Source organism: Xenopus laevis, chromosome 4L (assembly GCF_017654675.1).
Source record: "Xenopus laevis strain J_2021 chromosome 4L, Xenopus_laevis_v10.1, whole genome shotgun sequence".
In the NCBI taxonomy this organism is placed as follows: Eukaryota; Metazoa; Chordata; class Amphibia; order Anura; family Pipidae; genus Xenopus; species Xenopus laevis.
The window spans coordinates 53292958-53320197 of record NC_054377.1 but is presented as its reverse complement, the minus strand read 5'-3'; the positions used below and the strand labels follow the sequence as shown (position 1 = coordinate 53320197).

The 27240-nt window shown below is 41.1% G+C and overlaps 2 protein-coding genes across 14 annotated transcripts in view; one reads left to right on the top strand and one right to left on the bottom strand.

Annotated features, from left to right (window-relative positions):
* Positions 1-756: 756 nt before the first annotated feature.
* LOC121402811 (zinc finger protein 276-like) overlaps positions 757-27240 on the bottom strand; it is a 128545-nt gene continuing 102061 nt past the window's right edge. The window contains exons 6-10 of one of the 12 annotated variants that reach the window (XM_041589500.1): positions 26052-26151; positions 6491-7386; positions 6251-6405; positions 5959-6107; positions 757-3410 (exon numbers count right to left, since the gene is read on the bottom strand). In XM_041589500.1, the coding sequence (XP_041445434.1) occupies positions 26130-26151 (22 nt within the window). In that variant the 3' untranslated portion in view covers positions 757-3410; positions 5959-6107; positions 6251-6405; positions 6491-7386; positions 26052-26129. Of the gene's footprint in view, positions 3411-4920; positions 4946-5958; positions 6108-6250; positions 7387-26051; positions 26152-27240 lie in introns of those variants that run through there. The other 11 variants (XM_041589504.1, XM_041589507.1, XM_041589503.1 and 8 more) reach the window with 11 other exon arrangements.
* On the top strand, positions 8067-15375 carry LOC121402806 (serine/threonine-protein kinase N1-like). Of its 2 annotated transcripts, XM_041589466.1 has the most exons (15): positions 8067-9186; positions 10577-10623; positions 11166-11298; positions 11386-11538; positions 11625-11942; positions 12028-12140; positions 12245-12300; positions 12533-12608; positions 12691-12782; positions 12900-13079; positions 13291-13353; positions 13452-13528; positions 13615-13757; positions 13848-13955; positions 14096-15375. In XM_041589466.1, the coding sequence occupies exons 2-15, from the start codon at positions 10588-10590 to the stop codon at positions 14210-14212; spliced, it is 1665 nt and encodes a 554-aa protein (XP_041445400.1). In that variant the 5' UTR covers positions 8067-9186; positions 10577-10587; the 3' UTR covers positions 14213-15375. The 2 variants fall into 2 exon arrangements, with proteins under 2 accessions (XP_041445400.1, XP_041445399.1); XM_041589465.1 differs by lacking the exon at positions 8067-9186 and having other exon boundaries at positions 10366-10623.

The window sequence follows — 27240 nt, the reverse complement described above, 5'->3', positions numbered from 1 at the left end:
TGCCACTCAGGTCTGTCTGTTCCTCCATGCCATTCTGCTACAAGCAGCACAGAAGCTATTTCAGCATCAATGTACCCCCTTGCCAACAAGCCTTGCACGAGTCACTAGGAGCTACAAGAGGAGCTTTATTTTCTATGTGCCAATGGCTTTATAATCACCCTGCAATGCTGAGATGCACTCAAAAATGTTGCCAGGGCTGCACCGAAAAAGCAAACAAAACCACGGGGGGATTTTGAGTTTACTCTTGCCTGGACTGTAGGGAAGAGTACCACGAGTGCCCTATGCTACTGAGAAAACTAAGAATGTGCTCTATAGTGGAATGTTTGCTGTCTGCACACTCTAAACACTGAGTGATGTACCTGCTAAACATGTCTGCACTGACATGCCACCACCATGTGCTCACCTAAACAAGCACAGCAAGAGGGTGGTGAAGTTGAAATATATAAAAAATTCTGTTATAAAGAGTTGATAGGTCACTTTGTGTATTCCTGCATATCCATATTAACCTATTCTCTAAAATAGAGACCTCTAACTGAACTTATTGTGAAAGTGTATGTGACAGAACAGTGTAATGCACCTTGGCCTGGGGCAACTCCAATCAGTTTTCTTATTTCCTACATAGGCCTGTATAACACCGACATCATTTAACACTCCATGATCCACTACAGTCAGGCCTTCCAATGTCACATTATAATAAGGGCTTTTAGGGTGGCTGTCAGAGGTCAGAGCTCCTCCAATATAAAGATATTGTACAAGTTTAAACAATAGTATTAACATTTATTCAGGAACATAAAATACACAGAATGGTAAAATGTATCTTATATAGGCCTTATGCAGTACTATAGGGCAGCTACAGCAGCACAGTTGATTCAACAAAAAGTCCTTTCAAATATAATGTGCTGGGAAGATTCTGAGATTGATTCTGTTTCTCTGTTGAGAGTATCAGTCCAATGTTGGGTTGCTCCAGACATGCTGCAAAAAGAACACGTGTGGCCCATCTAATAGAGAGAACCTTAAATGTACAAACTTTATACATTCAAACACAGTTTTTGTGCATTTGAGCAAACTTTTGAAATATATTAGTGCTGCAAATAAGAATATAATAAAATGTCATTCTTTAAAAATAGGGTGAAAAAGGCAAAATGTTTTCTTGCAGCAAACAATACAATAGATTTATACAGAACAGAACTCCAAAGAACATGGCATCATGCTCACAGGGGTGAATAGCAACCGATCATAGACCATACTGCTGCCTGTTATACAGGATATAATTGTGCAATAAGGAAGTGCTTGGTGCGCACACAGTGCAAATGATGCAGATTTTAGAATATAATGGATAAATTATATTTACACAAATTAATATTGTTCTGAAACCCACAGAACTAGGAACCCATTTTTTAAACATATAAGAAAAAATGTAATTCTGTGCTTAAAAATCGATTTCACTGCTCCATGGTACACATAGACCTAATCACTGCCCTCCAAACAACCCACCCTATCCTTACGAATGAGAGGGGTTACACAGGGATCCCAAAGTCTCTCTCAACTGCTTCCAGATGCTGCCAAAATGCACTGATTAATCAGGGAATCCAGCCACTAGTTTAATTTAAGCCCAGAGACAACATAGGCTGTATAATGATTCATCTCAGCATAAAGTTGCACTTATTTGTGTGATCTATATGGCAGCTCCCACTGCTCTGCATTCTGCCTGCATCTACTCCCAGTAGCCTTAGTTCAAATGGCTGCCAGAGATACAGATATACACAGCTAAAGTGACAGAGAAGAGCACTAGCCAAAACTTTTCAATATCTGTTTTTTTGTGGTTCCACCAATATATAATGCACTTCTCTCATTTTACATTTTCCGGGATTTTCCACCATTTTTTAGGTCACCTGAAAAACACAATACACAACACAATTGGGATTTTCCTGTAGAACATAAATAGAATGTGTCTGCTTTTCTTGTCTCCCCTGTGTGATCATACATATACTTATATTCAACATATATATCATTTTCACATACCAACTCTAATAGGATGAAAATATGAATCAAGAATGCAGGCTTAATTGGATCCAAGCAAACAGATAGCTGCTGAACAAAAAGTTATTTAATTCCACAGAAAATGAAAAAAGACCAACTGCAATTTATCTTTGAATGTTACTTTACACTAAAGTTAAATAAAATGATGCCTTTAAATACAAAAGTACCCTTCTATTCAAATGGTGCATTACGTACTCAGATGTTACACTGTGGCTCATGGCACCAGCAGTTGGAGAGTTATCTCTATGGATATAACTCACTGTTAGTGATGGGTGAATCTGTGGCTGCCGCTGGCAAATCGCGAGAATTCGCCGCAAATTTGGCGACTAAGTTTGCCCATCACTACTCACTGTGCTTGATAGTGTCACCTGCTCAAATCAGCAGCACTGCATACAGATATATTGTACATAGAAAAGAGTTTTAGCACAAGTTGACACCAGTGTTACCAGGCAGAAGGGAAGAATTCTACAGAAACCAAACCCAGAAGATGCAGAAAAAAACAAGAGAGTTCCCATTTGCTGTGTAAATAAATAATATATCAGAGGTTTCAAAAGCAGGTATGGGCCCCATGGAAATACTAAATATACTTACAGACTTTTCAAGGGTTCCAGCTGAATCAGATTGTATAATACGTTTGTTTAAAGAATCTATAAGCCTTGTGAGCACTAAATTGGGTCGACCTAAGTGTCAGGAATTTAGGTACCCAAGATGAAAATACTCCCCATATGATCTATCATTTGTGTCACTCCAGCTACTGCAAAATGAATCAATTAGTCAATCAATAAGGCAACTTATCAATGTTTTGGGGCCCTAAACTGAATTTGCTGTGGGGTCCATTAACAACTAGTTACGCTACTGCCCCTAACTGTAAAAGTATGCCTGAGGTATCCCCCTGTACTAATCACAATTCAGCAGGAACAGACCCCTCACTAAGCTTCCCCATAGACTGTATTGAGAGAAACCATGAAACGATGCCAGCATTGGTATCTTCCTGTATTGAAAACAATTTAGCAAGAACGGTCCCCCATGTTTTCCCATAGCATAGTCATTACAGAAAGATGCCATCAAACAATGTCAGTATACTTTAGGTATCCCACTGTGCAAAGCACAATTGAGCAGGAACAGCCTACTCAATAAGTTTACAAATAGCCTGTATAGAGAAATACTATCAAGCAATGCCACTATACACATCCCCTGTACTAAGCAGACGTTCAGTGCAGCCATCAGGGAAAGAGCTGGGCTCCCCTTGACATCGCTGAAGACTGCGGCCATTTCTGAAGTCCCGAACAGCCGAAATGTGGAAGTGCCGAAGCCGAACTCCCGAAGCGGTGAAAAGACCCGAAGTCACGAAAACAGGCGAAATTGAAGTCCTGAAGTGGCAAAAAGACCCAAAGTCACGAAAAGAGGCGAAATTTAAGTCCTGAAGCCACAAGTTTTGTTTTTTTTTAATCCCCTGGCCACCAATGTATTATTATAATAGGTGTATTATTTTAATATAAATATAGGCCCCTGCCACCAATGTTTTTTTAAAAAAATATTCTTTGGGGCCCCATTTTTTTTAACTTGTAAGGGGGGCCCAGGTGCTAATTGCTCTAAAGGGGATACAATGTAAGATGAATGGTTAGCTGGCTTCTAATATCCTTATACTATAATTTACAATAGGGGGTACTTTATCCCTTATAATACATGAGTGATACTGAGAGTAGCCTGCACAACTCAGCCTGCAGCCTTGTGCCTTTATATGGTCAACAATCCCTCAGTGACTTCTAATAACCTTATCATTTACAGTAGGGGGTACATTATCCCATTACAATATGAGTGATACTCAGATTCCCATATGGGGTTTGCAGTAAAAGACACAAGTTTGTATTAGAACATTTGTCAGGCTAATGGTATTGGATTTACTCTCCATGGTACTGAATACAACATAAATAAAGACAACAGTATTGGCTGACTTGCTGCATTAGATGTATAACAGATATAGATAAATTTGCCACATAAGGGATGGGGAGTTTATGGGGATATTACAAGAAGATACTCTCTCTAAAAGCAATAACCTCCCTCATTTACTGTATGTATCAGCCACAAATGGTACTGGGAAGAGCAGGCTGTATTTTGTACTTTGACACAGCACAGAGTGCACTATTGAAAGTTAAACCACAGCCACTTATGGCAGGCCCCTTTATTAATTTGGTCCCTTGCCCCCCAGTGTGGCAGACTTGAGGTCTGGCATACAATCCCCACCTCCTAATATGCTGGTCTGTGACCATATAAAGACACAAGGCTGCAGGCTGAGTTATACAAGGAACTCAGAGTATCACTCATCCTATATACTAATCGAAGGCCTATCTATGTCCCGAGTGGAGGGGAGGCAGATGCGCACGCAACTTCGGTTAGGATCTATGAGATGCGCGCGCAACTTCAGCCGAAAGACATAGATGCGGCCTTCGATTAGCAGATGTGCTGGAAGGTTAGGATCAGAACAGGTTAGGATCGGGGAGGCAGATGCGCTGGAAGGTTAGGATCTAGGGAGGCAGATGCGCTCACCGTCTCCTTCTGCCTCCCGCCGCCTCTTCTTTCCTGCTCACTCAGGCGGCGACCGCTGGAAGGTTAGGATCTAGGGAGGCAGATGCGCTCACCGTCACACTAGGGGAACCGGTTGCGTACCTGCACGAAAGTCTGTATAAGCGTCGGCCATCTTGCTACTCCTCTGCGACTTTGTCATCCGCCCACTGCCAAATCCGCCCACTAAAGTCTGTATAAGCGTCGGCCATCTTGCTACTCCTCTGCGAGTTTGTCATGCGCCCACTAAAGTCTGTATAAGCGTCGGCCATCTTGCTACTCCTTTGCAAGTTTGTCTAATGGCGGCGCTAGCGTCACTCTAGGAGGGGAACCGGTTGCGTACCTGCGTGGGTGGCCATTTTTAGCAAAACTGGCTATATTATCTCCAAAAAATATTGATGTTGACATGATAAACAACCAAGTGATTGCATTACTTCCTGGACAAAGCTGTGTCTTTCTGAGTACTGACTGTATTGATTCTGAAGACGAAAGTGAGAAACTTAATTTCCCATTAGAATATTTAAACACTATCAACCCTGCTGGATTACCACAACACAATCTTATACTCAAAGTAGGAACAATAGTCATGCTGTTAAGAAACCTTAACACTAAGCAAGGTTTATGTAACGGTACACGGTTGGTTGTGAAGAGCATGAGACAAAATGTTATCAAGGCAGAAGTGCTTACAGGATCCCATAGCGGTGATACTGTTTTGATTCCCAGAATTGACCTTACCAGTTCTGACCAGGAATTACCTTTTAAACTTAAACGACGACAATTCCCCATTGAGGCTGCATTTGCCATGACAATCAACAAATCACAAGGACAAACATTGGATAAAGTCGGCATTTACCTATCTGAGCCTGTGTTTGGTCATGGTCAACTTTATGTTGCATTTTCAAGAGTGCAGCGTTCATCTGATGTTAAAGTCAAGATTTTAAGTACAGCTCACCAGGGAGAACTCATTCAAGGACAGGAGAACATTTTCACAAAAAATGTTGTTTATAAAGAAATTTTTCAGTAACACTTTACTACCAATAAACTCAAAATTTAAGAATTCTAATAGCAGATAGGTAATAACAAGCAATAGGCACAGATTCACTCTACATCCCCACAAATTAGCGTCGCCAGTTGCTGCCTGGGGATGCAGAGTGAATCAGCACCCATCGCATTTTGCTGCCTCACTGTTGTTACCATTCTTTCATTAACGATTCTTTAGAGAATCGGGGGTTTACTGGTGTATTATAAGAAATAGTATATTAGTGATATTCAAAGTCACTATTGTATTGGACCAGAATATCTGTGACTGCTTAATTTCATTACATTAACAGTGTACATAAACCTAAACTCTCATACCTTTTGCCAGCCGTTGTTCATCTGCATGTACCCCCTTTCAGAAGACATCTTGGGTTTGAAGAGCCTCAGTCCTGCTGAGATTTTCTCCACAGCTTCCAGTTGAAAAGATTTTTTTCTGCTCTTGCTGAACATCTCCCACATCAACACTCCTAAAGGAGAGACAAAAGAAATGTAACATTAGACTGATCCACCAGAACAGAGAGCTGGGCTAAACACTGACCCTCACTTCAGAATTTGGAAATAATCAGCCGGCCCAGAAATATATTGAACAAAATGAATTTCTGCTACTTACCAAATGACCACATGTTGGATCTGCAGCTGTAAAGTCCAAAGAAAACTTCTTTAGCCGACCATTTAACAGGGAATTTGTGGTTGTCTGGGGTCAATTTCCCACTTGCCTATGCACCACAGAACATGAAAGGGCTTGGAATCCACAAGTAGCAACAACTGAAAACATGTCAATAAGAATTATTTTCAATACTGGGTTAGAAATGTGAATGTAATTAATCCCCTTTTAACTGTCTACACTCACATGACATGTCTGTAAGCAAAATAGTCAGCACAACTTTGTTAAATCTTCTTACTTTGTATGGGTGCAGGTTCTCTAGTGGCCACTTCCCACCAGCAAATGCATTACCACCCGCCCGGTAATGCCCTATAAGTGTGCAATAAAGGCATTTTTATAATAACAAGACATTGTAGTGCTGTTCATATCGAATCCCTGCTACACTCACATGACACACAGTCAGCTTTGCGTGAGCATGTATAAGTATATAAACTCTTTAAAGAAAGCATTTATAAATATGTCAAGTTTAAGTGAAACAAGCCCTGTAGAACTGTATGTAAAGCATACCACTTATCTTGACAACACAGACGTTGTGTGATTCTTTGTACATGTGATATTTTCTATGTCTAGCAAATGGGGCATTACTAGTGAATAAACCAATTGTATCTGGTACAATGGAGAGAGTGAAAATGTTAATATCTTTAATATATATATATATATATATATATATATATATACACACTAACGGAAGAGAGGCAGATACAGGCTAACAGACAAGAGAACAAAAAGATAACTAGGTAAACATTGACATGTAGATTGATAGATGGTGGATAGACAGACAGATAGATGGATGGATGGTAAGAAGACAGGCAGACAGATATAATGGATAGATATAATAAAACATCCATACCTGTTCAATTATGCTGGTGGTAGTTAACAAGTTCGGGGATAAAGCTGAAGATGTGCTTCTAGGCCAGGAAATATTTGTCTGGGATGCTCTTCTGTTTCACTGGTTACGTGAACAGACAGATAGATGGATAGAGATACCTTGGAGTTGGGAAAGTGCTGCAGAACGTGGGGCAGTAGATACCAATATACATACCCTGTTGTCATTGGGCGTGGGGAGCAGAGGCTTCTTTAGGCTGCAAGGGAAACATATAGCAGCAGTGAGTTACAGAGAGACAAGTACAGGAATTGCTTAGTAATAACAGTAATTCAATCATGGGCTTCAAGTTAGATATTCCTGTGGGGAAGCTGGGAGTTAACTGCATTGACTCAATAGGCCATAAATATAAAGCAATGCTATGCTTAAATAATAAACTATGTATATACTGCACATCTAAGCAGAAATAAATGCCATATAAACCCAAATCATCAACAGGGTACACTTCCCCTTTAAGAGCAGGGAACAGAGGTGACTTTACAACGAGGGGTTTGACAGTTGGTTTAGTCCGTTGGTTGGCATTGCAGCGAGAGGTAAGTGTATATTTCCCCTGAGAGATTTTCTTGTCAAATAATGCTCATTTTAGTGAAAAAAGAAGGGAAACAGTTTGGTAATGCCCCCTGGGCTAACAGATACTGATTCTCTCACTGATTTTAGTGAATTTGGAGAATTTTCCCCTAAAATGGACTTTGGAGATACCTTTAATCTTAGCTCTGGTTGTGGGACACAGACCCAGGATTTGGCAGGTATGCAGGGCTGCCAGCAAATATACACTTTTTCTACAGCAACCCCATAAGTAGGTAACGTTTGGGGACCCCTGTGCCTCACGTTAAAATAATTTATTTTTAACTTGTATTAATAAGTCATGATTTAAGAACAGGGATGAGAGGTGAATTTACACAGGAATGACAGTTGGTTTAGTCCGTTAGTTGTCAGAGTGGTGAGTGTACTTTCCCTCTGAGACGTTTTTTTTTGCCAAATAAGCCATATTTTAGTGGAAAAAAGATGGGAAATAGTTGGGTTATGCCCTCCCAGATGAACGAGTGTTGCTTCGATCACTGATTTTATAGAATTTTCCATTAAAATGGGCTTATGAGATGCCTTTAATCTTAGTACTAGTTGGGAGACACAGACCCAGGATTTGGCAGTTATGCAGGGCTGACAGCAAATATACACTTTTCCCACTTGGAGTCCATAAACAGATAACATTTGGGGACCCCCGTGCCTCACCATAAATATTTTATATTTATGCCCAGTATTAACAGGCTCCTTAGAATTTTGTAGAGTTTTATTACTCTGTCCCTGGGTATCTGCCCTGTTCTGATATACCAACCTTGCAACTGAATTTAATGTAATACATAGCAATATTTTTTCCTTTTACAGAGGGGGGGGGGGCAACAAGGTACATGGTATTAAATAATAATGAATAATAATATTTGATTGCTAAATGTTTCCTATAGCAAGGGGGTAGGGGTGAACACTGGGCAATCTGCATCTGGACAGTGATCTTATGTGCTATGTATTCACTCTCACTGTACCAATGCTCATTTTTGATTGGCTGCTATGAGGTACTATATTGTATAAACGGAGGGCCAGTACTTGCTGGGAATGACACAAAGCTTGAGTTTAGGGTAAAATGACCAGATCTCTGCCTTCCTCTGTATTTTATAGGAAATATTAAGTGCTACATGCATTATCCCTGAAGCTAATTTGTCAATTTATTCCTTTTCCTATACAGATTGCTACAGTGTGCGGATTGCTTATTTTTTTTAGCAATATATCAGCGATTTTTGGATGGTTATTTTTCTGGCATCTCCTTAATTCAGATTTTTACATTCGTCTGTGAACACATATAAGGAGAGCCACAATCTAAAGAGGGAGACCCTCCGGGGTACCCCGGCCTTGTGCCGGCCCCTGTATTTTAGCCAAAAGCCAAAACATCTCAGGCTTTTGGTTTTTTTTTTTGTGCTCATCTTCTGTCATCTGAAGGATTTAAGAGGTAATCTTGAAAATTTGCTTTCAGGGTTCTTTTATGATACCCAATTCCCCATATTGACCTTATTCCCCTAATATCGCCTGACACCTATATCCCTACTGAACACCTTTTTGTCCTCGCGCTGCTTTGTAACCCAAATCACATGTGACTTATTAAAATGAGGAATGTTATTTTTGGATACTTTGCCGTGCACAAGACAGGCCATTTCAACCTGCCATCACCTTAGAGGTACTTGGATCTGGTTTATATTCCCTTATATGCCTTGTCTTTATTGTTCTAAGGCTAAACTGTGTTTTGCTTTTGCCCTTTTGGTGTTTAGGCCGGTTTTCCAACAAATCCATGATTTAGTAAGGGAACAAATGCCCCACTTGTTCCAAAGCCCTAAAGTGATGTACAACAATAGATTTTTGATTATAGGATTCCTTTTATCACTCATTCTCAGAGGTTTTGCTATGCTTCCAGCATTATCATTGAGGATGGGTCAGGTTGGCAGTTAATGACAGTTGGCAGCACTAGCTAAGGTTGATACACAGCCTATGCCAATTAGTTTGCTGCACAGCTACAAGTTCATTTTTTTCAGCTGAATATTGAAAAGTACAATGTCATGTCATTTATTAATAGGGAGGGAATATCAGTCAGCTCAGTTTATTAAAGAGTTAATATAATAACACAACGAAACCTCAATTTCAATTTTCAATTTTAAGGTTTCCTGCATTTTACACCATTGTTTTGTCGTCCCACCAATGTATAATGCATTTCTCTGGGTGCTTTTCCCTGATTTCCTGGATTTTAAACCAAAAGTTTGTCCTGTTTCTCCTCTGTAAATGTTACAATTAGTGAAATGATGAGGTTTAAAAAATTAACCAGATGCATATTTTGCCATGGTCTGTAACAAGTCAAGTCCAATTAGTCTGCACCTTAAAAAGTCCTGCACAAATCAGTTATTGTTTTAGGTTGTGTATGTTACTGTCAGAGACTAGGCCTTGCAAATGCTATTTCATAATTTAACGTTAATGCTGCAATGCTTAACCCTTGACATAAACACAGTAAATATTGTATTTTTAGCATAAAACTGACTTCTGGGCTTATATCCCTTGAGTACTTGAAGAAAAAGTTACTTTAACACATTTCACTGAGTTGATATTTTCCCAGATTTTACACATTTTTTCCCGGTCCCCTATAAAATTCAATATTGTATAACATGAATTATTAGGGAGACATTGTCATAAGATTCAGTTCATTCAAGAATTAATATAATAATACATGATTTATTATTGTTTATTAGTGTAATTGGATTCCATCTGCCTACAAAGCACTGAGTGTGGGATGGATTTGGGCTAGAATAACTCATTTCTATAGTAACCCTAATATATGTCACTATTTTATATTTCAGCAGAAAGAGTGATGGGTTGCAAACTCTGCAAATCGTGTGATGTTAAGGTATGTCTGCCTTCATGTTTCTTTATTATTATTTCAATATCCAGTATGAGGACAATTGTATATATGTATATCTGTATTTATATATCACTACTTGTATCTGAAGCGCTGGATAGTTTTATAGTACAGTAACACTAGAAACAAGGAGAAAAAACATGGCAATGAAACATTATTAATATACAGAGTAACAAAGAGTAAGTACAACTTGATAAGAGCCACAGGAGAAAGAAGGTCCCTGCCCCACAGAGCTTATAATCTAAGTGGGCAGGTAACTGACAGTCACAAACAGTAGGGCAGTAAGCGTTACTATTCATAGTGGTGGAAACACTGACCCATAGTGAAAAGACTGGAGCAGATATTGTCCTATTACCCAAGTACACAGAATTAAACTATTAACCAAGGAGCAAGAGCAATATATTATATTTGCAATGGCAGGAGGCAAACGTTTTCAGACATAGATGCTATAAAGAAATTAATACTTTATAATAATATACAAATAAAGTTATTCAATATAGTTAATTCTATAAACGTCTTTATCCCTACAGAACTGTATTGGATCTTCAGACTCTATGTATCCTGTTGTGGAGATACATGAAATCCATGATCTATTTGAGTCACCAGCAGAGTTTGTTGCTTCTGTGAATTCGCTCGAGCCCCTGGTAGAGACAATTTTTTTGGGTAAGTAAAAATTGTGCATTTGGGGAACCAGCTTTAATTATGGTGACAGACTCCCAGTGAGATGATAATGTCGTGTCATTTTTGTAGATTCTCCACAAACATCCAAATCCAGTGAAAAGGACCCTGGTTCTTCCCATGAGACGGGAGAAATCATTCCTTTCAAGGAGCATGAGAGCTCCAAACCAGGAGAGACCAGGGAGAATGATACGGAGGAGATCCCTGAGATGACATCTGTATTGGGTAAGTCAGATCCATCACAAACTTCCTGAAATCTGTAAGTTTGTAAGGTACAGATAATAACACCAACCACTTTTCCATTGCTGTAGATTCACCTGAAGTACCCGAGACTCCTGAAAACGAGGAGAGTAGATCTGAGCCAGCAGAGAACACAGTGGGCACCATCATTCCCACCACTTCCAGTGTTCCATCAGCTGTAAGTAGATCCTTTGCAGATGATGATGAGATGATAATGTCATGTGTCATTTTTGTAGATTCTCCAGAAACATCCAAATCTGGTGAAAAGGACCCTGGTTCTTCCCATGAGATGGGAGAAGTCATTCCTTTCAAGGAGCATGAGAGCTCCAAACCAGGAGAGACCAGGGAGAATGATACGGAGGAGATCCCTGAGATGACATCTGTATTGGGTAAGTCGGATCCATCCCAAACCTCCTGAAATCTGTAAGTTTGTAAGGTACAGATAATAACACCAACCATCTTCCATTGCTGTAGATTCTCCTGAAGTACCTGAGACTCCTGAAAATGAGGAGGAGGAAGGTAGATCTGAGCCAGCAGAGAACACAGTGGGCACCATCATTCCCACCACTTCCAGTGTTCCATCAGCTGTAAGTAGATCCTATGCATTCTTAACAAATAATGTGCATGTCACCATATTGTAATTGATATTAATTCTGCATATGATACATAATACCTTTCTGTTTATTTGCAGACTCAGGAAGCTGAGAATGTCACAGAGACAAATGCTGAGCTACAGAGCGCTGACAGGTATTGGTTTGGGAAAGATTCTCTGTTTACAAGTTTTCTGTTGCTAAGCCATAATTTGCATATTACTGTTAGAAGATCATTATAGATTGGCAGCTTTTAAGCCTATTCATTCTGCACCAGTGATGTTTATTCACACTTTAGTCTCTGAAACGATTATTAAATATTGTTTCTGTGGTTTTGTTTGTAATCTTTACATTATAACTCATTTCAATTCTTGCTTTATCATCTTCAGAGTTGATCCCAGATGTCCAATGACTATTGAGACTTTCAACTTGGGAAAAGTATTGGGTGAAGGCACTTTTGGAAAGGTGAGTCACTGAGTCCCTAATAAGGATTAGTAAGCAACACAAACATGCAGAGAAAGTAAACGTTTATATTCTCTTATTTCAGGTGTTCCTGGCTGAGAACAAGGTGACAACGCAACTGTGCGCCATAAAAACCCTGAAAAAGCAGAGGATTATTGCATCAAACAGTTTCAACAGGTCAGTTAAATGGTTTAGTATAAGGGCAGAGGATCTTGACTCTATCCCAGTTCCTTGTGAATAAGATCCCATATTCTGGTTTTATGTTGTGACAATTTGATGCTTCTCCCCACCCAGTGTCTTCAAGGAGAAGAGAATACTCCAGAGGGTTACCAGTATAGAACACCCATTTCTGGTTTCCCTTTATGGCACGTTCCAGACTGAATATCACCTCTTTTTTGCCATGGAGTATCTTCCCGGTGGCGACCTCTTTTCTCTGCTAGCGAAGCATGGTGAATTTGAGGAATCCTGTGCTATGTAAGTATAAAGGGATTTATTTTGGCTGGGGCATGGGTGTCATGTTTACAGTAATATAACTGCAGCATTAAGTGGTGCCATTAATATAGGCAATTATAGAACTGGGACTTACAGACATTTCCATTCACATAAGGCTACACTGTGCAGCATTCTTGTAGATTGATATGCCTGTATCTACATAATAACTCATTGTATTCCTCCATCTCTGCAGGTTTTACACTGCCTGTGTGGTACTAGGCCTTGAAGAATTACATCGGAACAATATTCTTCATAGGTAAGCAATAATGACTGTTAGAGGACTGCGAAAAAGATTGCATATGTTGAATATGTATTTTTAAGTTTTAATTCTGTTTTAATTCTGTTTTAATTCAGAGATCTAAAACCAGAGAATCTGATGGTTGACCGAGACGGATATCTGAAAATTGTTGATTATGGCCTGAGCAAAGATGGTAAGTAATATTTCCACTTTTAATAACAAAACAGAGATAATGCTCGCAGATCTTCACTTTTCTTACAGATTCTTTTTGTGCTTCAGCATTTGGAATTGGAGATCGCACTAGGACCATGTGTGGAACAAGCTATTACCTGGCCCCAGAGATCGTTATGAGGAAGTCATACGACAGGGCTGCTGACTGGTGGGCCCTTGGGGTTGTAATATATGTGATGCTTACGTACCAGGTGAGAACATTGTCCAGATTATCAGCCTGAAAAATCACTGCCACATGCAGAAAACCCGGATTACTAAAGAAATCATTGTTTCTGTTTTAGTTCCCATTTGATGGAGAAACGAATAAAGAATTGTATGAAAGCATCATATATGACGAAGTCGAACTATACGAGGGATTCTCAGAACAAGCTTGCGACCTAATTAAAAATGTAAGTTGTCTCCTGGATATCAGTAATTTTAAATGCCACTTTTCATTGACTTTTTATTACTACCAATAGTAATACTCATCACTACTCCAGTAGGGCAGCGGGACTGTAAATTGTATGTTAACTGTTATTTTCTTTTGTAGCTGTTGGAAAAAGATGCTGAATATCGCCTCGGGTCCTATGAGGATGGTGCTGAAACAGTTAAAGGACACAACTTCTTTCAGGTTTGTTTATATTTTACATATTGTACATCAAGATAGGAATATGCCAATGAATATGGATTAATTCTTGAGTGCTGGTTTACTATAGACAAGCAGAGAGCAAAACAGGGAATCAATTAGGTCAGATACTCACTATCTAATATCTCCTGTTTTTCCAGGATATTAACTGGAATGAACTGCTGGAAAAGAAAGTAGAGCCTCCATTTGTGCCACGTGGTAAAGGCTTTACACAGGGCCCTGAGCAAACCGAATGCCAAGCCTGGATATTAACAACATCGTCTACAGAAATATCCACAGAACAGCAAGCGGCATTCGAGGGATTTGACTTTTACTGAGATACAGACAAGGGGCAAATATGTGACTGGAAAGGGCGGGAGGAGGGCCAGTCCATATACACAGAAAAAAAGCCCCAGTGGGAGGAAGTGAACATCAGATGCCCCACATCAGCAAGTTCTAAATCAAGAGTTGAATGCAAGATCTGCCGTATCTGTACTGTACCAGATAAACGAGAAGGGCAGCTGTAAGGAACCAACAGGCCTAGGACAAAGATTTCATTGGTGGGACCCCTCTTCCACAAGACATTGTGGGCTTTTGATGTCGCGGCACATCCTTTCTTCAAAGTAAGTAAAAGTAAGTCCAACAAGGAATAACAGACATCATCTTGCCAGTCTAATGATGTAAAAGAACAAGAAACCAACACAGCCTGGAACATGGAAGGCAGGATAAAGGGATCAAGTTAGTGGCTGCTCCACAAATTTAGTGTTTCTCCTTTTCCAGGTCTACAGACATCAACCTGCCAGCAACCGGGAACTGGACTTTTGCCAATGCCTCCTACAGAGTGGCACATTCTTGAGGCAGTAGGCTGCCATTATGTACATATTGTTAAATAAGAACATCCCCTCACCATTTATCACCCTTACCTACTCCTTTTCGACAATTTTTCTTGTAATCAGTTAACTAGTACATGGTTGAATACACATAAGCACATTTATGCCGCTCAGTAGACCCTGCATTCCTTTTCATGCCATCCCTCAGACTGTAGAAGCCGGGTTCTGCAGGCTGCCTGGGGGGTCTAATGGAATGAAGAGGAATGCAGCATTCACCTAGCAGCTTAACGGTGCTCATGTATATGCTCCCATATTCCCCTTTGCTTCTTTTCCTTCTACCACAATTCCACCAGTGGTGCCTCCCTTTTTATTTAAAACATGGCTTTATTTATATATATATATATATATATATATATATATATATATATATATATATATATATATATATATATATATATATATATATATATATATAGGTGCACCCTTAAGCCACTCTGTAGACCCTGCATTCCCTTTCACTCCATCCGTCAGACTGCAGAAGCCGGGTCTGCAGACTGCCTCGGGTCTAGTAAAATGGAATCAAATGCAGCGTTCACCTAGTAGCTTAAAGGCGCTCATGCATATGCTGCCATACTCCTTTCTATGTCCCTCACCCTGTTTGCCTTGATTAAATGTGGCATTGATCCTGGGAGCAAATCCGATTGCCGATAAGGAGTCAGGAAGGAATTTTTCCATCTAGTGAAGCATATTGGCCGAGCTTCCGAGGGTTTTTGCCTTCCTCAGGATCAAAAAGGCTAATTTATTACATCAATAAAGCTGTGATTTACACAGATTAACCACAAAGCCTCTCTGTGTGTTTGTCTTTATTCTGGGTATTAAGGGGCTGGGTATAAAGGGTTGGTTGTTCCTTAAAAAAGCCAGGGTAATAGGTACAGGGAGAGGCAAATGGAAGTGTGAAGCCAATAAAGCCAATACCAATTGGGTTTAGAAGCTGCCAATCTGTTTAGAAGCTGCTGTGTTGTTGCAAGGGTCCCATTTGCCTTAGAAATCAGTCAGTGAAAGGTGATGAGATGAATACAAACTATTGCTGATGAAAAGGGGTAGTTAGAATATAACATTTGGTGTCGTGTGGCATAAAAATAGCATGTAATCATAAGGAGAATACAGAAGAGAGACAGAGTATTTAGGGTCTGGTAGTGTGAGAAGGGAAAGTTGTGCTCACCACTAATTTTTCAAAACATTAAGCAGGGGTGCAATGAGGCTGTTACCATAAAATTCAAAGACAAATACAAAAGGTCCTCTGCACTCAACCCATTATCAATATATTATGGATATTGAAACATTTTGCCCTTAAGCTACTAAAATGCCTTACCCTTCAAACAAAACAGGGATTGTTTGTCCATATATTGCAATATATTTAAATATATTAAATATGAATGATAACAGGCAGACTTTCATGTGATGGGCCACACAAGGGGGGTGGGGGTGTTGGGGCGCATCTGGCCATTTGGATAGCACTGCTAGAGACTGTAATACCCTCTATCTACTAAGCAGCGCAACCTGGCAGGTCGCAGCATCCAAAAGACGCGTGCTCATTCACGAAAAGGGAACGGGGCTAGGGGGCAGAAAAAGAGCAGAGTGCAAAATAAATAAAGAAATATATTACCAGCATTAAGTGTTTATCTTCATCAAACAGACACTTTATTACAAATGTTGCTTGAGAACTACACTACCATATGAAGCTATGCCCATAAATAACAAGGCAGAATTATTGTCAAAATAATTTTGTACGCCTCCCTATAAAAAATATGATGGACATACTGAACATCCTAGCTGGGTTTATACTAGCAGAAAAATGACTGTTCATATTAATCAGCCTTTCATTATGCTGGATTTTGCTACACTAGTGACCAGGAATTCGAGGGAATTTTCGAAGTAAAAAATTAGAAATTCAAAGTAATTTTTTGGATACTTCGACCATCGAATAGGATACTACCACTTTGAATTTTGAATACTTTGAATATTCTACCATTTGATAAGGGAAGTACTGTCTCTTTAAAAAATAACTTCGACTTCAATAATTCGCCAAATTAAATCTGACGAAATGCTGTTAGCCTATGGGGACCTTCTACAGCATTTTTCGAAGTTTTTTAAGTCGAAGTTAAAATCGTTTGATTGTACGATAAAATCATTCGATTCGAAGGATTTAATCGTTCGATTATACTTCGACTGCAGAATAGCCAAATTCAATGAAAAAAGTTCAAATTCGATATTTGAATTCGAAGTATTAAAATTCGATGGTTGAAGTATTTTTAGTAAGTATTTTTAGTAAGTCTACTAGAAAAATCATGTGAACATTAAATAAACCCAATAGGCTGGTTTTGTCTCCAACAAGGATTAATTATATGTTAGTTTGGATCAAGTACAAGGCACTGTTTATTATTACAGAGAAAGCTAAGCTATACCCTCATACTGTGAGGACGTGTTTGGAGTGTGCTGCAAGAGCGTGTGTTCTCCCAGGCCCTTGCGGGTCCTGGGGGAGTTAGTCCCGGTACCTATCCCTCATCCCTCCGTGACCCCCCCTTTGTTATACCCCTAGTACACTTTATTTTCTCCTTTTTGTTAAGTTCCCCCCTCCTCACCCTTGCTTAAATGGGGCAGAGGAAGAAGGGAGATACAGCCCCCACAGGTGGACGAACCCGTCTGGGAAGCAGCAGAAGAGCCATGGAAGAAAAATCCCCAGTAACTGCAGATCGCACAAGAAGTGTAAAAAAACCAAACAAACAAAGTGGCAGATACTGGAGTATGATTCCTCTTCAATGTATGAAGCCGATGTGAGCATTGGAAGCCATCAGGACCCAGAAGTGAATGCAGGAGCTGCGGCGTGACTGCTGAGCTGACCGATCCAGAGCAGCGTGTGTTCTCGGCAACCAGAGGAAGGGAACTCCAACAAGAGTTCAGCACAGCAGAGGAACTGGAGGAATCAGATGCCCAATCAGCAAGTTCTAAATCAAGAGTCGAATGCAAGATCTGTACTGTACCAGATTAGAGAAGGGCCGCTGTAAGGAACCAGCAGGCCTAGGACAAAGATTTCATTGGTGGGACCCCACTTCCACAATTTGTCACAAAAGGCAGGCAGTGAAGAAATGGCCGGTGCTTACTGATACGGTGCCCAGGTGTGCCACCTGAACCAACAGCCATGAGAGAAAATAAATGACAAGATGTTGCCACAAGAAAACCAGCAGAGAAACCCTCCATCCTGAAGGATGCAACTATCATTGCCACCAAGTACCACAAGATGTCTACACTGCAAACCAAGACTTTGAGACAACTTTCAGACCATCCAGGGGCGATCCGCCAATGAGGCGATCTGAGGCGCCCGGCTAGGTTTCCAGGGGTGGCAAAAGGCCGCTCCTGGTGCCTTGAAGAGCCAAATTTCTGGTTTTTAAACCGGAAATTCGGCTTTACTAGGGCAAGAGAGCGCAATTACGCTCTACGCACTAGTGTTGCTGCCACCCCCCTGGAAATGTAATCGGGCTGGGGGGCTGCATTACTGGAGCCGCCTCAGGCGGCAATGTGAACAGGAACGGCGCTGAGACCATCATTTGTTCATCATTTCAATTTATGAATTATAATATAAGGGAAAAATAAATTTGTCAAAAAGTAAGTGAAGATTCTGTGTCTGTATTAGGAATACTAGATGGAGTTAGAAAGTGCCCATACACTGTGCAGATGTGTGTGTATATATGTGTGTGTGTATGTATATATATATATATATATATATATATATATATATAAAGTCTTGTGAAGGTGCACTCTCAATACAACCGCCTAGGTGCTGGTCAGAAACAATTATAAATAAATTATCAAAAAATAACAGCACTCCAAGGACTTCATAAGAAAAAATCAAACCATTTATTTCAACGTTTCGGCTCCATCACTCGGGCTGTCTTCAGGAACCGAACCATGAAACATCGTATTTACCATATTAAGTAATCGTACTACGTTTCAAAAATGTTTGTATCAAAAAAGTCGGAACCAAGTTTGTTAACAGAAGACAAACATATCACTGTGTATAGTTATTTAAACAATTTAATACAACGATAGAGGCATTTTAAGTACACTGCGTATGAAGTCATAGGAGTATGCGGTATACACCTAAACATCCATCAGGGAAATACCCGCTTTTAGGGTTGTTAGTAGGGTGGTGGTTATTAGAGAAGGACCGGGTAGTGAGAGGCTAGTCTTAAATGGTATAAACTGTACCTTTGTCGAGATGTAAGCTTTAAAGTGCATATCATAGCGATATGGAGTCTGCCATGTTTAGAAGTCGGTTTGAACATCCTGGTGTTGCGATGCCTGTGTAATTACTCTGTGTGGCCAGTAGATGGTGCATCTAATGCTCAGTTAGTGCTCTAGTCCGTTGTTGAAGGACCAGTAACATCAAAAAAATGTTTTAAAAAAATTCGTTAGAATACATTGAAATATAAAGACTAACACAAATTAAACTTTTTAATTGCAAAGCCTTTATTAAAAAATAACTTACTGAAACTCTATTTCCGTTCTTCTTGAGAAAAGGTGACAGGGCGACCATCCATTCTGCAGCAGTTGATTTCTCCTCCCTGGCTATCTCTCCTCGCCGCTGTGCTCTGCCAGCAAGATGGGGCAGCACTTCTAAGCGATGCACATGTCTCCGCACTTCCCAGCATTGCTCCTCCGTCTTACCCAGGCATGTTTTTTTCTTCCCGAACCCCCAGCCCCTGCACTGAGCTGCCCCGTCTCTCTCCTCCTGTGCTGCCCGATTTTTACAAGGAGATTGAAGTGAGCTGCTGCACCCAGTACTGTAACTCTGTTCTGAAGATTGTAGTTGCACACACAGAGCAAGACATTGCCGGGCAATACACACAGAGCCAGACAGTGCCGGGCAATACACACAGTGCCAGACAGCGCCGTGCAATACGCACAGAGCCAGACAGCGCCGGGCAATACATTAGCATAGCACTGGGAATAAGCACTTATCGGGTTCTCCGTGCAAGTCCGCATAACTCTCGCTAAGCGCAGGCTCTTGTAAGCATTTACTCCACTGAATCGGTGTCGGTGTTTCTATTGGCGCATTGAGGTCCCTGCGCTGGGAGAGTTATGCGAACTTGTACGGAGAACCCGATTGATCTTGGGCCACAGGAGAAAGGAATCAAAGGTAACAGCAGGAAGGTAGAGCTTGTAGGTGCTGCGGGGGTAAGTGCTAATTCCCAGTGCTATGCTAAGGTATGGCCCGGCGCTTTCTGGCTCTGTGTGTATTGCCCAGCGCTGTCTGGCTCTGTGTGTGCAACAACAATCTTCAGAACAGATTTACAGTCCGCACTTCAATCTCCTCGTAAAAAGCGATGAGCCTGGAGAGGATTTTGCAGGCGGCCCGACGTGGAGACGCTGAGAAGCTGCAATGCGCAGGGACAGATCGAAGGATCCCATGGCCGCCTCTGCAGTCCATCATGCTGTCTCCTTTACTTGGTGGATGAGGCGCAACTGGTGGGCATCAGCAGGGCCAGAAACTAGGCCACCCCGGCTCACGAAGCTGAGGCCACCGGCAACTTGTCGTGCTTGCAATGGCCCGTGTATTGCCCGGCGCTGTCTGTGTTGGTCTTTATTTTTCAATGTATACTATCACATTTTTTTTAAAAAAATGTTGATGTTACTGGTCCTTTAAGCGACTAGACCCAGCAACCCATATGGAGGTATATATGCAGTATAGGACTGGCCCACCGGGAAACCAGGAAAACTCATGGTGGGCCCAGGTGTCAGTGGGCCCCTTGGCTTCTAACCATTTGGCACATGTCTCCGCACTTCCCAGCATTGCTCCTCCGTCTCACCCAGGCATGTTTTTTTCTTCCCGAACCCCCAGCCCCTGCACTGAGCTGCCCCGTCTCTCTCCTCCTGTGCTGCCCGATTTTTACAAGGAGATTGAAGTGAGCTGCTGCACCCAGTACTGTAACTCTGTTCTGAAGATTGTAGTTGCACACACAGAGCAAGACATTGCCGGGCAATACACACAGAGCCAGACAGTGCCGGGCAATACACACAGTGCCAGACAGCGCCGTGCAATACGCACAGAGCCAGATAGTGCCGGGCAATACATTAGCATAGCACTGGGAATAAGCACTTACCCCCGCAGCACCTACAAGCTCTACCTTCCTTTCTCCAGTGGCCCAAGATCAATCGGGTTCTCCATGCAAGTCCGCATAACTCTCGCTAAGCGCAGGCTCTTGTAAGCATTTACTCCACTGAATCGGTGTCGGTGTTTCTATTGGCGCATTGAGGTCCCTGCGCTGGGAGAGTTATGCGAACTTGTACGGAGAACCCGATTGATCTTGGGCCACAGGAGAAAGGTATCAAAGGTAACAGCAGGAAGGTAGAGCTTGTAGGTGCTGCGGTGGTAAGTGCTAATTCCCAGTGCTATGCTAAGGTATTGCCCGGTGCTTTCTGGCTCTGTGTGTATTGCCCAGCGCTGTCTGGCTCTGTGTGTGCAACAACAATCTTCAGAACAGATTTACAGTCCGGGGTGCAGCAGTGCACTTCAATCTCCTCGTAAAAAGCGATGAGCCTGGAGAGGATTTTGCAGGCGGCCCGACGTGGAGACGCTGAGAAGCTGCAATGCGCAGGGACAGATCGAAGGATCCCATGGCCGCCTCTGCAGTCCATCATGCTGTCTCCTTTACTTGGTGGATGAGGCGCAACTGGTGGGCATCAGCAGGGCCAGAAACTAGGCCACCCCGGCTCACGAAGCTGAGGCCACCGGCAACTTGTCGTGCTTGCAATGGCCCGTGTATTGCCCGGCGCTGTCTGTGTTGGTCTTTATTTTTCAATGTATACTATCACATTTTTTTTAAAAAAATGTTGATGTTACTGGTCCTTTAAGCGACTAGACCCAGCAACCCATATGGAGGTATATATGCAGTATAGGACTGGCCCACCGGAAAACCAGGAAAACTCATGGTGGGCCCAGGTGTCAGTGGGCCACTTGGCTTCTAACCATTTGGCCCATTTCATGGTCATTCTCTATTCTCTATAAAAGAGGCTTAATAATGGAAGAATAGAGTATAGTAAGTAGACATAAAAGACTAGGAGAATAAAGAGGTTAAGTGAGGAGAGGATGAATAATAGTTTGGAAAGTGGGCCCATGTTCTAAGGTTTTCTGGTGGGCCCCTGGTATCCCAGTCCGACACTGGATATATGTGAAAAAATTAGTTGGTAGCAATATAGGTTAACAGTTATTCGTTGCATTACTGTTGTCCGACTGCATGTGCATCCTCTTATGGAGAGCTGGTAAGTATTTACCCTGAGCTGCATATAATTATGGAAACTTAATCAGGTGTAGGAGTCATATTCTCTTCTGATCCAGCACAATGGATGCTGAGCATATGGTCTTTGTACTACAATCAAATTCACAGCACATGTGGATACTCCTGAACTCCCTTTTCTGGACATTCTGCTAATGAAACAGGGCACTCAGCTTACCACCACCATTTACCGTAAGGAGACTGACAGAAACACTTTATTACATCATACGTCTTGCCACCCGCCACATCTACTTAAAAGTATTCCATATTCCCAGATGATCTGGATTTTAAGGAACAACACGGACCTGAGCAGACTTCATCAACAACTAGACAAACATGGTTCGGTTCCAAGAATGTGGTCACCCCCAACACAAACTTCTTAATTGCCGTCTGCGAGCTACATGTTTTACACAAAATGAGTTACTGACCCTATTAAATACCAACACAACGACAAGTAATGTGGACTCCCTCACCACATACTCACCTAGTACCAGATCCTTCACTAGAGCTATCCATAACTATTGGTTGATTGTACAGAAGGATAAGACACTACCACCTTCCTTCAAGCTACCTCCACTTGTGGCCTATAAACAAGGACGACCAACTCGTAATCACAGATCCTGCACAATGTTATCAACCCCCTACACCAGGCATGTCCAAAGTTCGGCACGTGGGCCAATTGCGGCCCGTTTTTAAATTTACACCAGCCCTCAGCCTCAGTCATGAAATTAATAATAATGTGGCCTGCCAGCATAGTGCGATCAGGAATTGTGTATCCATAATATTTGGGCACATTAGTGAAATGATCTGCCACTTGGTCTATACTGCTGCCTGTGAGCTGAAGGTGTTAGAAATAGACACGTACTGGCACGTAGTGACGCACCGCTCTACAGATACAGATACTAAAGATGGATGCATCACTACGTGCCAGTACGTGTCTATTGTAAACACCTTCAGCACACAGGCAGCAGTATAGATGATCATTTCACTAATCATGTACCCAAATATTACTGCTATGCGATTCCTTGTTTAAATGAGGCGTGGAGAATAAGTCCAAACAGACTCCACTTCTCCACTTCCTAAGAGCAGTGTACGCATCCATCTCCAGGAGTGAATGGTCCTGATCGCAAGCTAGCTACCTCGGAATGGATGTCAGGCTGAATGGTCACCCCCCACACATTTTCACCTCAGCAAATCTGGTCCTTGTTGCAAAAGGTTTGGAAACCCCTGCCCTACACCCTGGATGCTACCGATGCACAGACTGCACAACCTGCAGACAACTACTCACTGGTTCCACCTTTCCACACTCACATTCAGGTACACCAAGATATGTTCTACAATAGTAACGCAACGAATAACTGTTAACCTATTATGCTGCCAATTTATTTTTTCACATATATCCCTCCATCTCCACCATCTACTGGCCACACAGAGTAATTACACAGGCATCGCAGCTCCAGAATGTTCAGACCGACTTCTAAACACGGCAGACTCCATATCGCTATGATATGCACTTTAAAGCTTACATCTCGACAAAGGTACAGTTTATACCATTTAAGACTAGTCTCTCACTACCCGGTTCTTCTCTAATAACCGCCACCCTACTAACAACCCTAAAAGCGGGTATTTCCCTGATGGATGTTTAGGTGTATACCGCATGCTCCTACGTCACGGCTTCATAAGCAGTGTACTTAAAATACCTCTATGTATTTAATTGTTTAAATAACCATACACAGTGATATGTTTGTCTTCTGTTAACAACTTTGTTCTGACTTTTTTATACAAACATTTTTGAAACATTGTACAGGTATGGGACCTGTTATCCAGAATGTTCGGGACCTGGGGTTTTCCGGATAAAGGAACTTTCCATAGTTTGGGACTTCATGCCTTCTACTGGAAATTCATTTAAACATTAAATGAACCCAATAGGCTAGTTTTGCTTCCAATAAGGATTAATTATATCTTAGCTGGGATCAAGTACAAGCTACTGTTTTATTATTACAGAGAAAAAGGAAATCATTTTTAAAAATTTGGATTATTTGGATAAAATTGAGTCTATGGGAGACAGCCATTCCGTAATTCGAGCTTTCTGGATATCGGGTTTTCGAATAAGGGATCCTATGCCTGTAGTACGATTACTTAATATGCTAAATACGATATCTTTGTTACAACATTTCTTTATTCATTGCTAACTAATAGCTACATCTATGATTATTTCCTTCTGATTATTCTTTATCTATTATTATTATTGTTTGTTTTTGTTTTCAACATGTATTGTATAAAAAAAAATTGTCAGTTAGGTGCAGTGACATCACTTAATTCCCTTTCCCACCACAGGGGCTTTGAATGGTTGCAGCATTTTGTTTAAGCACTTTGGTAAAGGCTAGTGTACTATCTGAAACGTTACTTATTTTTTTGCCAAATAAAACCTTTATTTCCATTTGTAAGACCTGTGAGTGCGAGCCTTTGATGTGCTTATATATATATTTGTTAGTAGTTTGTTAGTCAGTCTGTCAGTGTATAGTGCATGTGCATATGAGGAAGCATATGTGGCATATGTAGGAGGAGCTGAAGCTACAGCTTCTCTTCCATTCCAACTGTTCCTGTTATCTGGGCTGTTGGGCCAAACAAATGCAGCAATACAAATATCTTAAAGAATTATTATATAAGTGCACTAAAAGTAGTGTTTCTAAATAAATTGTTATTGTAAGTCAGGTTGATCATCCGCAGAGATCTACCTATGGCTCAAGGTAGATTTAAGTTCAAATTCCAAAGTAGTTTTTTCAGTACAGGGCACAGCCACCTCAAATGTAGTTGGTCATACTACTAGGATTTATAAACAAACAGAAGAAAAGAGGGGTACGCTCAGGGCCGGATTTACATAAAGGGCACCCCTAGGCCCACTGCCATTCGTCGCCCCTGTCCCCACCCCTTTATTCATGCAAATTTTCATCATCTGCACTGGATAAATGGGGAAATTTAAAAAATGATTGTATCTACTGCTCATCCCCAGTGTTTTTGAACAAATGTGGGTGTGGTTGGGCAGCATGCCGCCCCCCTAAAATCCTGCCGCCCTAGACCCGGGCCTAGGTGGCCTTTCCACAAATCCGGGCCTGGGTACGCTCCTATACAGTAAAATCAGTGATATTTTATTCAATAAAGTAATGCACTTACAAGCTTAGATGTACATTAAACTCATCAAGGGAGTGGCTTAATGTGTTTCTTTGTATGTCCAGCCTCCTCAGGTGCATATGAAAATAAAAATTACTTTTGTGTGCACTTTGATATTTCCCTGAGGAAGTCAGACATTCAATGAAACATGTTGGGCCACAACTCAATGTGCTTCTTAGTTTGTAAGTGTAGTACTCTATATATGTATATGGCCCCTCGTATGGGTTCCCTTATCAGTCAGATACCATTCAGGGTCAGCCGATATATGGCTAACTGCCATATACCAAAACCTGATTGTTGCTACAAGTTCCTATTCCAGAGTATATTTTTTACCCATCTCTAAGTTAAAGGGAGTTTATGGGGAAATGTGGCCAGACACAGCATGTGGACAGAAGCTCTTCAGTAAAGCCCCCACAGATAAACTCTAATACCAATCTCTGGGGGGGGGGGGAGAACAGTAAACATCAAGCTACACAGCTTGTGAAGAACCCCAGGATATTGGGCAACGGCAAAAAGCAAACTAAAACAGCACTCTGTACAACTCACCACATTCTTTGGATCGCAGGCCTGAAAGGACACATTGGAAAATATCCATATTGCGCCAGCAAGTCCTCTTCAGCAGCTTCATCCCCAGTACATTATGAATCTGATAAAGACAACAGGACAGCTAAGAATGCCATCAATAAAGCCAGAAAAAAAGATAAAAGCCTGTAATACACTTATAAGACAACCCCACAGATGACTACTGAAATGTTTGTTTTTTTTAAATGAACACATTCCAAGGTAAAAAATGGACATGAGAAAACAAGACTATAGGACTGCTCTGTCAATGTGAAACTGAAAAAAACAAGGATTGTTTTTATCCCTCTAAAACAGTGTGAAACTTTTTGAAATGCACAAGACACTATGACTGCTTTGCCAATTACTTGTGAACCTTTTTGAAACACATTTCATTTTTTTTTTTCATTTCATTCATTATGTAGCAGGTGCAGGTGCGGACTAACCTGCTGAACCCTTATAATACATGAGTGATAACCAGAGTTCCCTGTATAACTCAGCCTGCAGCCTTGTGCCTTTATATGGTCACAGAACCCTTCAGTGAATTCTAATATCCTTATCATTTATAGTAGGGGGCATATTATCCCTTATAATACATGAGTGATAACCAGAGTTCCCTGTATAACTCAGCCTGCAGCTTTGTGCCTTTATATGGTCACAGAACCACTCAGTGACTTCTAATATCCTTATCATTTATAGTAGGGGGCACATTATCCCTTATAATACATGAGTGATAACCAGAGTTCCCTGTATAACTCAGCCCGCAGCTTTGTGCCTTTATATGGTCACAGAACTCCTCAGTGAATTCTAATACCCTTATCATTTATAGTAGGGGGTACATTATCCCTTATAATACATGAGTGATAACAACAGTTCCCTGTATAACTCAGCCTGCAGCTTTGTGCCTTTATATGGTCACAGAACCCCTCAGTGACTTCTAATATCCTTATCATTTATAGTAGGGGGCACATTATCCCTTATAATACATGAGTGATAACCAGAGTTCCCTGTATAACTCAGCCTGCAGCTTTGTGCCTTTATATGGTCACAGAACTCCTCAGTGAATTCTAATACCCTTATCATTTATAGTAGGGGGTACATTATCCCTTATAATACATGAGTGATAACAACAGTTCCCTGTATAACTCAGCCTGCAGCTTTGTGCCTTTATATGGTC